The sequence below is a fragment of the Coffea eugenioides genome, chromosome 2 (genome assembly GCF_003713205.1).
Source record: "Coffea eugenioides isolate CCC68of chromosome 2, Ceug_1.0, whole genome shotgun sequence".
In the NCBI taxonomy this organism is placed as follows: Eukaryota; Viridiplantae; Streptophyta; class Magnoliopsida; order Gentianales; family Rubiaceae; genus Coffea; species Coffea eugenioides.
The window spans coordinates 68,794,259-68,809,644 of NC_040036.1; the positions used below are offsets into that span (position 1 = coordinate 68,794,259).

General features: G+C 36.1%; 1 protein-coding gene across 1 annotated transcript; it reads left to right on the forward strand.

The window, feature by feature from the left end:
- The first annotated feature begins 1,852 nt into the window (after positions 1–1,852).
- LOC113760098 (NADH-ubiquinone oxidoreductase chain 1-like) lies at positions 1,853–15,127 on the forward strand. Its single transcript, XM_027302671.1, has 3 exons — positions 1,853–2,020; positions 2,112–2,216; positions 14,846–15,127. Exons 1-3 carry the CDS (start codon positions 1,853–1,855, stop codon positions 15,125–15,127), a joined length of 555 nt encoding a protein of 184 aa, XP_027158472.1.
- The last annotated feature ends 259 nt before the right edge of the window (positions 15,128–15,386 follow it).

Below are 15,386 nucleotides of genomic sequence, written 5' to 3' on the forward strand. Positions count from 1 at the left end.
TTGCCTTCCTGAAGCTTCCGTGTGAACGTCGCAGGTCATCAAAGTGTCAGGATGACACGTTAACTCAGTGAGAAGACGTAAGGGTGATAAGGTGGCTGTCAGTTATAATGACAGTATGTGAAAGGACGCATGACAGGGGGGAGGAATAATGGTCGGTCATAAATGAGGAGAGAAGGTTCAGTTTTGGGAAACTCGAGGAACGCTGCCCTTTCATCTTCCCATATGCTTGTCTAAATAGGGGATCTCTTTCTCGCCATTAATCCTTTTACCGTAGAAATCTACAGCACCATTATAGTGAATCGTCCTAGATCAGAGTCTTCAACTGCTCACTGCAGCCCGCTTTCTTCCATAAAAAGTAAGTCTACCCCCTTCATTACCTTTTGGTCCATTCCAGTCTGCCCCGGGACCGCGCCTTCACCACAAGGTTTAATTCTAACGAGCTGATGCAAAAGTGCTTCAGTGGTCTAGGCTTCTACATCGGCCTTCTTCTCCCAACTGATGCAGAGGTATACCAATATGGTTGAGAACCAGCTCTTAACTGAACTCTTAGATAAAGTATCCCTGTTGGAAAAACAGTTGAAGTTGGCCGAGACGGAGAGGGATCAGGCCCTCAAGCAACGAGACATCGTGGTGGCCGAGGCAGAGCAAGTTGAGGCCACGATGAATTCTTTGAAGACCGCCTTGGAATAAGAAAAGAACCGACGTCTTGAAGAGGAGCAGTCTTCAAAGGAGGTCATTGAGAAGGCTGGGAGCTCGGCTGTGGAGGCCTTCTGCACCTCTGAGGCCTTCACGCGTGACCTCGGCGAGTTGATCCTGCCGAGTTTCATGTTCGTCTACATTTCAGCTATCCAAGATACTGCTCCCCATCTCACCCCAGAACAACTGAATTTGCTCAAGGACAAGGGCAGCTACAATGAGGATGCTAAGGAGTTGTGTGACCGCATAACTGAGGGCATTCAGGTGGAGAAGAACTTGGCTGAAGTGTGAGAGGAGTTCAACCGCGAGATGGTCCACTTCGAGCCAAATCCAGAGGGTAGCGACCTCGGCGACGGGGCAGGAGAAGAGACCGGCACCGGAGAGGGAGAGGGTTCGGTCGAGGCAAGGGGTTTTTAGAAGAGCCTCTCACCTCGGCATCTTATACTTGAACTTTTCTGCTCTTGTAATAGTTATATTTTCAATGACGTCACTTCTTCTGTTTTCATTTCTACTTGCTCTTTCACTCATTCCACCCCTACTTGTCCCCTTGTTTTCTTTAACAACATGAGACAGTGATGCTAAAAAAATAACTAGGTAAATAAAATGTATTTCACAAGTAGTTCGACATGAAATATAAATAATTTAAAGATAATACAATATAACATTCTCGATATACCAAGTTCGGGGTACCAGAGTACCATCCCGGTAAACCAATTTACAATAAGCATTTTGACTAGCCTCAACTATACAATATGGTCCTTCCTACCTCGGAGCTAACTTGCCCTGTGACTCAGATCGGCTGACTAAGTTCTTGCATAGGACAAGATCTCTTGGGATGAACCGAAGATGTCTAACACAGGTGTTATAGTAGCTATCCAGAATGTTCTTGTATACGGCAACTCGAGCTGTCGCAACATCTTTTTTCTCTTTGGCAAGGTCAAGATCCATTCTTCGCTCCTCTTCATTTGCCTCGATAGAGAAAGCAACCATTCGAGGACCTGGTAAGAGAAATTCAGCGGGGGCTACTGCCTCGAATCCATACGTTAGAGAAAATGAAGTTTCCTGAATAGCGGATCTCGGCGTGGTTCTGTAAGACTACAATACACTGGGGAGTTCATCCACCCAAGAGGATCCGAATTGGGGCAGCCTAGTTTTAATGTCGTGGGGAAGGGTTCGGCTGAAATTCTCGGCTTGTCCGTTGGCCTGGGGATGTCCTACCAAGGTGAAGTGCTGTTTGATCCCCAGGTTCTCGCACCATGCCTTGAAAGGGTTGTCTGCAAACTGCTTTTCATTGTCCGAGATGATGACCCGAGGGAGCCCGAAGGTAGATTATTGCTGTGTTTTTTTTTTTGGCTTATCAAACAATTTTTTGGTGCTTGAAGCCTCCCAGTTCTGTTATATTCTGTGTTGTATAGCTGTATTGTAGCTTCCTAAATGCAAGAGATTTAGATGTGCAGCTACTAGTCTTATCCTTGTCTCGGGGAGATATTTGGCTGGTATTTTTATCAGCAACTGCCAGAGTGAGTTCCTGAGATGTTATATTTTCATGATTTGTTGCGTCAACAAGCTTAACATGAGGTAGATGTATTATGAAGCTAAGTCAAAATTTCTATATGATTCATACTCTGTTCGTTCTCCTGATTATCACGGGCTTGAAGGGTTAACTGTCATTTTCAGAAGATTACTTCCAAATATGAAATTCTCCATTTTGATTTTAATGGTTGTGCTTTATTCTGTTTTCATCTGAGAAATAATTTTAACTGTGGTGTTCCTTTATATCTGTTTGATGTCTCTATTTGATTGTGTCAAGTGTACTTCCATGATTCCTGATTGCTTGACCTGTTGGTGCCTCATTGGGCGAAAGCTCATTCGGATTATTTTTGTTTACCTTACAGGGTCAATATTTTGGGAACTATTGTGACGCCCCTACTTCTCCCAAGGGTATTCGCGGAACACCTGCCTAACTCTCGCCAGGATTCGATACAAGTCAAATTTAAACTTAAGGAAAAACAGCCAATAACAAAAGTCAATATAAAGAAAAATCACTTCCTTATATAAACATTCAAATCTTACATCATAAGTTACCAAAAGTACATCAACTTTTTCAAAATACAACCACTATAAGTCGATTAGTCAATTACATCCCAAGATTTCCAATCAAAAGTAATCAAGTCGGTTTCCCCAAAATTCTTTTCAATCCAAACTCCTGTTAAGGAAAACAAATTAATAGGGTGAGCTGACGCTCAATGAAGCCAAGAAAAGACATGCAAGCACATAGTTCAAGTAACAATAATACTTATACAATAAATAAAGTTAGAAAATTCAAGTAATTCACAATTAACAATAAAGCAAACTCAAAAGGATACGGGAGCTCTCAGGAGCTCATTTTCACTTGCTTTGCTAAGACTCGATCCAATACCTCCACGGAATGACACTGTCAACCGAGTAGGTATTAAGTCCGTAAAACTCCACTTACTTCACAATTCCGTCCACCGTTACACCCTCTTAATCGGGCCCGCACGTCGATTATTAAAGGCAATACTGCTCGAATATGCCAAGTAAGATCTCTCAAATAGATCATGCTTTAAGATCTATCTCATGGTTCACCAAGTTTCTCGACCAAACCCATGCCGACTCGAGTCACAAGGTTATCCTATGAGTTTGGGCGTCCCCCACGATTATAAGTATAAGTCGATGAGATTCACTCCAATCGACATTGAGTCAAACACAAGTATAATTTTATAAGTTGATGAGATTCACTCCAATCGACATCGATTCAAACACCAAGATAACTTACAATTTCGACAATTCACTTAATTCACTTATCAATTCACTTAACACAATTCAATTATAAATTTACTTAAAAGAGAACGAGTGCGATAAAGTACACGCTCGTCTCGACAATTCTAAAGCACATAATGAGCAAGAAAACAATTCCAGTACTTAGCAACAATTCATGCACTTGACACTCACCAATTCAAAATAAGTGAGTAAATAAGGTTCTTCAGTTGTCTACACCGGAATTCCCTTGGAAACCCTCTTGAGTACCTGAAGAAATAGTGATCAATCATCACTCACACATACTCACAACTACTTATTATTCAAGGAAGAAAGTACACTCACTTAAAATTAAGGCAATGTCTTAAAAGAGAACATTAATCCATAGAAAATCGAGATTCAAAAGTAAGGATTTAAAGTTACAAAGGAAACTTGTATCCTCCATGAATACGAGTTTAAAATGGACAATCAATATCGAAAGAAAGTGAAAAGTTCTTAAAAGTTCATCTTTTAAGAAATAAAAAATTTTCAGTTTTGCGCGATAAAACTTGAAAAAATCAGATCTTAAATTTGGTACATCGAAAAATGAAAAACTTTATACCGTTGGAAACTAGATTCAAAGTACTAAAATTTCCTGGAGATACTTTTCCAAGATTTCAACCAGAAAGCATTCAAATTTCAGCTCAAAGTTACAGTTTCAAGAAGACAGGACAGAACAAGTCTTTGTTTTCAGCAATGTTTGGAAATTTGGCAAAATTCACAGAAAATGAATCAGCCTCTGAAATTTATAACACAACAAGAGTTCCAAATCAAGTTTCAAACACAACAAACGGAACTAAATTTGGAGTTTTGAGCAATCAGATATAACAGTTTGAAGTCGGCTGATTTTTGCAACCTGATCAGTGGATTTCCAGATTTGAAGAGCAATCTTTGGGCATTATTTGGGCCTCGAAATGATATTAAAATTATGCCAAATTTGGTACACTTAAACTTCCATATGCGGACTACCTCTATATCAAAATGTAGGCAAAAAATCGTACGGGAAGGCAGTTAACGAAACGACCAAATTTTGTGAAATTCTTCAAAGCTAATCTGCCAACCCTATCTTTCTTTCTTTTTCAAAAGTTTTGTCCAACGAAATCAGCCCCAATTCACTCCATTTTTTAAACCAAGGTTTCAGAATATTTAATGAGCAATCGATGGGTAAATAACACTAAAAGTTTTGAAATAAAACACTCCAAAACAGAATTGACCATTAGGTCAGCAGGGAAGGGAAAATTTTCCAGTTTTCTAGCTTGATGCAGTTTCGAAATCAGACCATATTTAACTCTACACAAGTCCAAATTGAGAATGTTCTATGGCGTTAGAAATTAGGTTCAAAATGCTACAATTCATAAGAAGACATCATTTTAAAAATCTTCTTTTAAAGCGTGATATTGTTCCACAATTAAGATATATGCTTGTCGAGGTGGTTTCTTACAGAGGTACATTCTTATAGAGGTACACACCACAAGGCAATAGAGTTATTATGCTGCTTCGTTTCTTTGCTTCAAATTGAATTGGCCAATTTCTCAATGTCGTATATCCATTTCTTGTTCAATTTATTGATACAGACGTTATGAAGTTATGTTTTACTTTGTTATTCTTTTACTACTTAACTCGAGTCTCTGGAGCTTGTTCGAACTAGATGTTTTGCATAGTTCGTTCATTACAAAATTCCAGGCAATGATAATTAAAGGCTAACATTGAGTTAATCATTTTTGGGGAGAGGGTGTGATACTACTAAGATTTGTAGTTCTCATCATTTCTGAACTTTGAGTGAATGATCGGAGTTGTACTTAGAAACAAGGTTTAGTGCAGGTAAACCACTCTTGAACTTGTACCTAGAATTATGCAAAAAAAACCCTGTGACGACCTCATATTCCTCTAGGTCGTACCCTAGGGTTTAGCGGACAACAATGCCATCCTTCAACTTGACCGATGTAATTATTAGGACAAAAATTAGGGCAAGAAGGATGGCACTGTCAAAGTTACTATGGAAATGAGTAGAGTTTTGATGAATTCTGACTCCATTAGTTTAGAAAATGTGAACGCTCCTTATATTCTAAAACTTAGGCGTAAGACTAGAAATTTTGAGAGATGAAAATCATATTCCCTTTTCTCGATTTTCGTGTCGAAAGTAAATATGGTACTTTCTTTTGGAACTGAGGGTTCTTGCCAAGACTTGACTCGAAAATGACTTTTGAGCTTCCTTTGAGTATTATTTCAACGATTTAGCGAGAAAGGCTCCTTTAACTTGACTCGAACTTGTGATCTTGAGAGTGGGAAGCAAAAAGATGTTTTTCTTATTAGCCTTGATCGAGTACCTAGATAATCGTGATTATGCATGTTTCAGGTGGTCACGAGGACGCCGAGGAGCTTGTCTGACCTCTCGCTTTGCTCTTGTTTTACCCTTGTCTTTTGGTGAGTGTCAAGTGCATGTTCAATGTTACTATGATTGAAATGATATTTGTACAAGTGCTATATGATACGTGAACTTGCTGAGACGAGGGTGTACTTTACCGCTCTCGCCCTCTCTCTCTCTTGATTGAATGATACTTGTTAAATGAATGTATATGACTTGCACTTTTACTTGAACATGTTTTAACTCTTGAGCACTGAGCATCAGCATATACCACACCCTATTCAGGTGGGATGTGCCTCTCATACCGACTCAGTGCTATGATCGATTCTCTGAGAGGCAACATGTACCACACCCTAATCGGGTGGGAGGTGCCTCTCATACCGACTCAGAGCCATGAACAATTCTAAATCGATTGAAACGTTGTCTCATCGACCAATTATACTTGTAGGGATGCCTAATCCATTGGCTAACCTCGTAACTCGAACCGATAAGGGCTTGGTTGAGAAGCTTGGTAAACCTTGGAAAATGATATAGTTTGATCTTTTGAGATCTCGTTTGGCATACTCGAATAGTATCGCCACTGCATGAATGTTTGGTTTCGAATCCGAGTGGGTGTTATGTTGGATGGAAGAAGTAAGTGGAGCGCTACGGTCATGTTACTTCTTGAGTTGACGGAGAGTCAATCCCTAAATGGAGTGAATCGGTTGAGATGTGGAAATAGCTCCTGAGAGCTCCTGTATCCTTCCATGTGTGTTTAATTTCTACTTGTGCACTCAAATGAAATTTCATGTGAACGTTGCTTTCAAGTATATTATTTGATTGATTGATGTTACTTGCTTGATTTTCTTGGCCTCACTGAGCGTTAGCTTATCTCTTTAAGTTTGTTTTCCTTAACAGGACTTGGAGGTGGAAGTTGGTGATTCTAGATTAGCGACTTTTGGTTGATGCGAGTATACTTTTATATGTTATTGGAGACCATTAAAGTGTAAATTTTGTTATACTTGGGTATTTTGGATTGCAATTGTAAATGGTATACTTGGGAGTTTTGGGACTTGTATATTCGAAGTATTTTTAAATTAAGTCGATAGTTGACTTGTGGTTCTTTATTAAATTTGAATGAGCGCGTGAGTCCTGACAAGAGTTGGGCAGGCGTCCCGCTGATACCCTAGGGTTCGTCCTAGGGAGAGGTGGGGGTGTCACATATTCATTTTTGTTCTCTTTTCTTTTATAATTGCAAGTGCTAACGGAGAAGAAGCTGCAGTAGTTGAAAGCATTTGCATAACACCCTTAGCTCTTGATCAGCAACCTGACTTAAAAAAGAAGGCAGTAAAGTGCTCCATTTGTCGAGCTTCTAGACATAACAGAAAAACATGTTCCTCCCAACAAGCACAATCATGAAGAAGAAGAAGGTAGCAATAGATGTTTGTGGCCCTATGTTGAACCAGTGGGGAAGAAACCAAGGACAAAACAAAAAGTGAGCCTTATTTGGGCATGATGAGAGCTTGAATTTTTAGTTATTTCTTAATAACATTATGTATTGAAAACTTCCATGCTAATGTAGGCTTATAGGCTCATTGATGAATCGGATATGAAGAGAGTGGAGCGCCAAGTTGAAATCATGACTGATTAATGCTTTGATACTTAGTGCATTACAACAAGTTTAGGTTGCAATTTTGTTGTATCATCTTTTGGATACAATAGAAATTGTTTTGTTAATGACTGCAATCATTAAGTGTATGGAATTTTGGTTATTGTCAAAATTACAATGTGTGCATTACTACTGAATAGTTTTTATGTATTTTTTCTGGTTTGGATTGCCCATATTTAAGACAAAACTCTGTCAAAATTTTGGTAAAAAATAAAGGAATGTAAAAAGGTTTCAACATAAGAATATTAACTAAATCACAATTGCATTACTACTAAGTACGGCAGAAGCTTTACAAATAGGGTTGTAAATAGCTATCCAAATGTATAACAAAAGCTGCATAACAATCTAGTCAGCATCTATCCAAATATATGACAAAGCTCCTTAATCATCTAGTAAACATCTATTTCACCAAAATGTCAGCAAATTTTTTCTAACTTTTCACTAATTTCATTGTAGCATTTTCAGGTTTAAAACAGGGTCTTTATTTTTGGAAGTGTTAAGCAACAACACTGGTAATAAAATGCCATTACCTACCAATGCCAACAGCAATACTCTAGCCTTTTTTTTTAGCTTTGCATTTTCTAATTTCAACTTTCTATTTTCTGTTTCAGCTTTCCTGACCTCCCTTATCAGTTTTGTCATAATGTTCTTTGTATTTTCCGGCATCAGAGGATTATATCATAAGAAGTAATTACAAGCTCGTGGTGTTTGCAACAATAATTATTCCGCGATTACTAATGTAAAATGACAAAACTACCCAATTGATCAAATTCAACCATTCAAAAGTTACAATACCTCATAATTTCTGCAGCCATGCAACCTTCTTGATGGATTTATTTGTGTCCATGATGTAACTATTTTGCATTTTTCCAAGCATTGTTATTTCAAACTTGATCTCCATTGTAATATTCAAGTTTCCCTCGGCTAAATCTATGAGACCCCGAAAATTATTTTCATATTTTTTTATTTGAATTGTCTTGTCTTAAATTCTTGGTTGATTTAATAGTTAAATCATGATTTTTATCCTATTGCCTTATTCAACTTGGTGCATGTTGAGTTTCAAAATACGTTATGCAAATGTGACCAACTAGTAAGGTGTGTGGAATACATTTGGTGGACAAGAGGGAATTTTGTGCAAAAGAAATTATGTGATAAGAGGTGTTAAGAGTTAATTAGAGAAGAGATAAAGATTAGGGTGAATTAGAGACAAATAGATAGACTTGAGTTGCAATCTTGCCACTTATCAATCATCTAACCAACCTTGACCAAGACTAAACTTCATACTTATCGCAAACCAAACTTCCATTTCAACACCATTTCCTTCTTTCCTTGCAAGCCTTGGATGAAATTTAGGGAGAGAAAAAAAAACTAATTTCTAGCTTTGCTTTCTTATCCAATTAGTGAGCAAACAAGAGAGAAGCCCTAATCTACTCCATCAATCCTTCAGTCAAGTTTAGAAGGAAACTCTTGGAGGGGTTTTTGGAGGAGGAAGCTTTTCAACTTTCTTGATTTGCTTTCCATCTTAGGTTTTAGCGGTAAAGAGGTAAAACTTGCAAGGAAACCTATCTTTCTTATCTTATTTTTGAGTTTATTTGGTGTATGATGTTATAGGAGCAAAAAAGGAGAAATTTTATGGAGGGTTTTAGTTGTTTTTAAGTTGTCTTCTTGATAGTTCGTTGCTGGAAAATTTTCAGTTTTATGTATGTGGTTATATCATTAGTTTAAAAGTTTTATATATGGATTTTGGTAGGAATCATGTGACAGCCCCACTGTCCCTTAGGGCATACCCCAAAGGTTAGCGGACTACCTGCCCAACTCTCGCCAGGACTACTAAGCCAAAATTCACATTTACCATACTAAAACGCGACATTTAATTTTGATTAATCAATCCATAATATATACAATGGAGTCTCTAACGTTTCAACTTAAATTACAAGTCAGAGTATCCAAACCTATACAAATACATGCAAAGTTGTGAATACAGAGGAGGTTAAACAAAAAAAAAAAGAAGCTAAACTATCTCAACTCTTTTCCAAAAATTCACGTCAATTATAAACTTTTTTATCAATATATCATGTTATACCCATATATCAAAATTTTTAGCATTAAAAATATAAAGTATAACTACTTCATTTTTTTTAATTTTAGGAAATTTTTCTCTCATTTTGTAATTCTAAAATTGTTGGGTTCTTATAAAATAATATTCTTCATAATTTCAATATAGATTTAAAATAATCTTTGTAAGATGTGTTTTTAAAATTGTTTAAAATTATCATCCTTTCCATTATCTCTTCCCTCCTAACTTGCTATTCATTGCCTTCTATGACTTTCAAACCTCTTACCATGATGTCTTTTATGACTTTCAAAATAATCTTTGTAATATGTGTTTTTAATTATCATTCTTTCCATCATCTCTTAACTACTAACTGGTTATCCGCTGCCTTCTATGACTTTCAGATCTCTTACCACGCTATCATCTTTCCTGTAATATCCTAAATCTCATTCTTTCTTCTTTCCTCTCTTCATCCAATCTTGTATTAGTTTACTTTCTTTTTTTCGATTTTTCTCACCACTCTTTAACTTCTTGCTATTCTCTTTCTAGCCTCTGACTTTCTATCTTTGCCACCGAATTTCCTATTTTTTTCCCTTCACCATTCTCCCAAACCCTTTAAATCCATAATTTATTTTTTCAGGCCTGTAGTACTTTTGTTTTCTATTTAGTGCTTTCATAATTTAGGATTAACAAATAGTACCATTGTTGATATTTTAATCTATGACCAATGAATATTATTTCTATTTATTTTCTATATAATTTGCCCTTTTAATTAGGATTACTAAGTTAAAAAGGAAAATATTGTTTTCACTTTTAGTACGGTTGGTGATTTTCCTCTTTGTTTACCCTCACACGAATAGATTCAAATCAAATTCCTATATAAGTGGAATGACCAATGAATATTATTTCCTTTTTATTTTCTATATAATTTGCCCTTTTAATGAGGATTACTAAGTTAAAAAGGAAAATATTGTTTTTCACTTCTAGTACGGTTGGTGATTTTCTTCTTTATTTACCCTCACACGAATAGATTTCAAATCAAATTCTTATATAAGTGGACTACATTCAAAAGGCATGAAAAGGATATATAATAATTAAAAAATTTAAAATTCTATAAAAAAAAAGAATGAGAAATTATATGCATTCTGAATTAACCATTCTAAAAACTCTCCCTCCAATACATATAGATATAGATATAGATTCTCATGCCTCCATCTATCTAGTAATTTTGTAGACAAACAAAGTTAATTTTAAAAAGTCACAAAACGGTGCTAAGCTGACACCGCAATAGGTAGGCAGTTTGATTGATCCCTCCTCGGTTTACTACTTCCAAACTTAATCTTTGCTTAAAATGAGCAAACTTTGATAGTTTTCTTTTCTTTGCTTACTCGAGTTATATACTTTTTGTCTCACCATGATTGCTTGTAAAAGGGGTTGTACTCATGTTTACGGATGAAGAACATTTTGTAATCTTTATAAGAAACTAATCCATTGAGTAGTTTGCATTTGACATGATCGAAATTATTACTAATTAAGAGTCGAAAGTAAATACAACAGAATTTAAACATGAAAGTGTAATATTAAAAAATTGCTAGTATTGTATACTACTGATAATGTAGTGATTTTTTTACACTAACAATTTTAGATGTATATCACACGTGTATGTATATTATATGATACTAATCTAAATCTACTCGTACAAAAAAATAATTTTACATTGACTATATATATATAACTTTAGGCCGTGAAGGATATACCAACGCATTTTTATTCCTTTATTACTACCCCGGTGAGAGAGAGAGAGAGAGAGAGAGAGAGAGAGAGAGGCGGGAATATTTCAAGGATGCAAAGGCAGCGCTTTTAGCTGCTTAATGGAGATTATAACCTTTTCCGGATAAGACTACTGGGCTAATTAAATTAATGTTCTCCTTAAACCCTGATCAATCCCCAGCTACAGAAAACAACAAGGCTCTTAAACCCTCCACTCCCTTTCTTCATCTCCCTCCTCCATCCTTCCGCTCCATAGGAAACCGAAGGAAAGTTGTCCTAATTGTTGATAAGGAAGTGAAGATCATAATTCTTGATCTTGATGACTATTGGAAGAAATTATAAGTGGCAGATTTGTCATCCTTCAGCGTTTTGGTCATAACTGCAGTTAGGTATATCGGATCAAGATAAATTTTATGGACTTTAAACTAAGACATAGACCTACATTTTCTATGAAGACATCAACATCCAGTTCTCGCATTCTCAGGGTCAAAAATTGAAATCTCAGAGAAACAGAAAACTATCAGTTAAACAGGGCATTTGGGCAATCACGGATATTTTAGTCATTTCATAGGCTACAGTGATTCGATTGAGCTGAAAAATTTTGGGTAGAAATCTAACTCAACTCCCTACAACTTTCATGTTTTGTTCAAAAGCTGATTCAATCTGAAACATGGAGAAATTTGCAGCCCAAATTTCTACTTCATCCAGTAAAAGACAGAACAGGTATGCAATTTCAGTCAAATTTGAAAAATCATAGATATTCATAGGAATTGAGAAAAAGGCTGAAATTTCCACGGTTGATAGTTCTTTGACTCTAGTTTCAAATGCAGCAAACAGAACTCAATTCCGACTTTCTACAATAAGATATAGCAGATTTCCTAAGGCTGCCCAAGGGTTCCTGTAGACAAAATTTTCAGCAGCACTTCCTTTGTGTTTACCAATTTATCCAGCCATTTCAAGGCTACACTTTCACCACAAGACAGCCCCAATCAAGTTCACAAGATATAGGATGCATAGAGTACTTATTTTAGCCACAAACTAGCTGTAAGCAACATATACTTAAGCTGAAAATCCTCCACCAAGGCTGAAATTTCACATTTAAAGCTGGAAATCCTATTTTGAAGCTAAAATTTCATACCAAAGCTAGAGTTCTTCATATCTCAACTTTCATGTCCAAATCAAAACTAAAAACTCCCAATTCATGGCTGGAAAATATAAAAAAAAGCTGAAAAATTCCAACAACATCACAAATCCATGAAATCAACCATAAAACTTCCATATTCAAGTCATATGCCCACTTAAATGCAAGATTAAAGGGAAAAAGTAGTTCCTTACCAAGATTACCTTCAATTCCTAAAGAGAGTAGCAAACCACAGCTTTCTTCCCTCAAAATCACACCACACCAAGCTTCTTCCTTCCTTGTTGCAACCTTCTACGGATGGATTTAACGTTTAAGGTTGATTTCCTACTAGTTCTAGCTTGGAATCAAAGTGAAATTAGAGAAGCTTTTCTTTCTTTTCTTGTCTCTAAAGTTCGGCCATCATGGAGGAGAAATGAAAGAAATTATGATCAATTGGAAGATAAAGATGGAAAGAAAGTCTTAGTCAAAGTTGGCTTAAGTGCCAACACTTGGCATCCCTCAACTTGTCTATTTTTTTTTCTTGTTTTATTTCTTTTCCTCTTGTTTCTTGGTCAACAATTTCGGCTAGCCTTAGGGGTTAAATTAGAGAGGATTAAATGAAATAAAAACAACGAGATTAGGGTAAGAAAGTATTGGTCAAGTGGTGTCCTCCACCGGTAACAAACGACGCACGTCGGTTCAAGCCTATTTTCCTTAAATCCTGCGTATTAATATTTTAACTTATGATTCACCAACTTATTAATAGCACTTCTAATCACACACTTCCCCTTATCTAAAACTCACTTTTAACCACCAAATTTAATACACACAGCTCACCAATTAAGCAGACTACCAAAATACACAAAACCCTAATTTACGCTAACTATAAAACTAAAGATGAAACTCTTGATTCTATGATTTATTGCAACTATTAAAGAAGTAAATGAGTAGTAAAGATATTTAAAAGTAATTTATTCAAAATAAAAGAGAATTTTAAGAAAATATGAGCAAATTTTCGAGTCTTCACACCGACCATGGAAAAAAGTTAGTCTAGGCGGTATAACTGCTCATATAGTTTAAGCAATCGGTATAAAACCGACCATTAGGTGGTAGAACAAACCATGTAGGCAGTAGGTTGTCAGAAAAGAAATAAAAGTAAAAAACAAGTTAGATTAGGATTGCTTTAAGATTAAGTGAAAGGGTCCTAAGGATTAGAATCCCTTGTTGTATCAAAATTAGAAGTAAGTTAAGGTGATTATGTTTATACTTCCATGATTTGTCAATGAATAACTTCGAAATATATGTCATTGCTTTTACCAATGAACATTTTTAAGAGAGACATCCTTGGCTAATTCGTAAAAAAATTGGTGAAAAATTGCTTTCACCAATTTTTTTAACTCTTTGAATCACATTTCACCTATTTTCGTAGAGAAAAGAAAGAAATAAATTAAATAAACTTAATGAAGTTATCACATGAATCTGACTAACCATTATTCTCTACCTTCGTGAGAATAAGGCTAGGATCTTAGAACTAAGATCTATATGTAGACAACTTTCATTGTTCATACAATCATCAAATAATTCATAGTTGGTGGCCAAACAACCACAAATAGCAAGTACAAATTCTTAGATATAACAAAATCATGAAATTACATAATCATTCCAAACTATTTCATATCAAAACAATAGCAAGTTCATCTTTTCCCTAAGATATGAAAACCTTAGCTAAACATCATGTTAAGCGTATCCAAGTATGAATAATACTTTGCAACTAAACACTGAAAATAAGCACAAGAGAAAAGGAGTATAGGAAGAAGAATTCTTATTCAATTTCTTCAAATTGAATCCTTGAACTCCTTTACAAGTTAATCTCTCAAATAAGCAAAGTGCAAGAGTATCCCTTCACTTTCTCTTTTAAACTCTCTCAATAAGCTAGACTAACAACTAGTATTAAAACTATACTAAGCTAAGCTATTGAGTTCTCCTCTTTTCTATTCTCTACTCTATTCTCCACACTTAGTCTTGTGAAGAGTTCTTCTATTTATAGACTAATTTGGATGCAAAAGACAAAGCGTAATCATCATAAATATTTTTCTTGAACCTATAAATTTGTTTTCTTTGAGTTCTAAAGCATCTTTTGTCGCTTTCTCGGATAGTTTCCACCGAAGTTTGATCACAAAAACGTGTCAAAAAGGTTGTTTGAACAAAATACAAGTTGCAAAGCAAGTTAAAATCTGAAATCAGGGATCTGCAACCCTAGATCTGCAAGGTAGGCTTGCGGTTCAGCTCATGGTTCTCCTCTCTTTGTAGGTTTGTTTTTGCTCAATCTTTAATATTGATCTTTTTTTCCATCAATTTCAACTGCAAATTTCATAGTTGGTGGGTCCTGGTGTAGTGGGATTATTTGGATTGTTACAACCTCTAGCAGATGGTTTGAAATTGATTCTAAAAGAACCTATTTCACCAAGTAGTGCTAATTTCTCCCTTTTAAGAATGGCTCCAGTGACTACATTTATGTTAAGTCTGGTCGCTTGGGCCGTTGTACCTTTTGATTATGGTATGGTATTGTCAGATCCGAACATAGGGCTACTTTATTTGTTTACCATATTTTCGCTAGGTGTTTATGGAATTATTATAGCAGGTTGGTCTAGTAATTAAGGGGCGGCCATTCGGTCACCTATGATACTAGGATCTATAGGTCCAAAATGGGTTTGTGTCGCAAGTGTTGAACGATATACTCTACACAGGTGTGGGCTTACAGGGCTAGAGCTCATAAACCCTTTCTTTCATTCATCAATAGGGCCCTAGTCGGTCACTTTTCTGGGCTGGCGAAGTCATAAAAAAGAGATCTTTCTCTTCGCACCTCAAATCAAGAGGAAGGGTTGCTTGTCAAACTGGCCTATAATATAATTCAAAA

Excerpts from the sequence above, each read along its gene's own strand:
- LOC113760098 (XM_027302671.1), top strand. The coding sequence starts at position 1,853 with ATGTCGTGGGGAAGGGTTCGGCTGAAATTCTCGGCTTGTCCGTTGGCC. Across the intron at positions 2,021-2,111 it reads TGACCCGAGGGAGCCCGAAG|CTGTATTGTAGCTTCCTAAA; the intron begins GTAGATTATTGC and ends TGTGTTGTATAG. Across the intron at positions 2,217-14,845 it reads TTTTATCAGCAACTGCCAGA|TTGGTGGGTCCTGGTGTAGT; the intron begins GTGAGTTCCTGA and ends CAAATTTCATAG.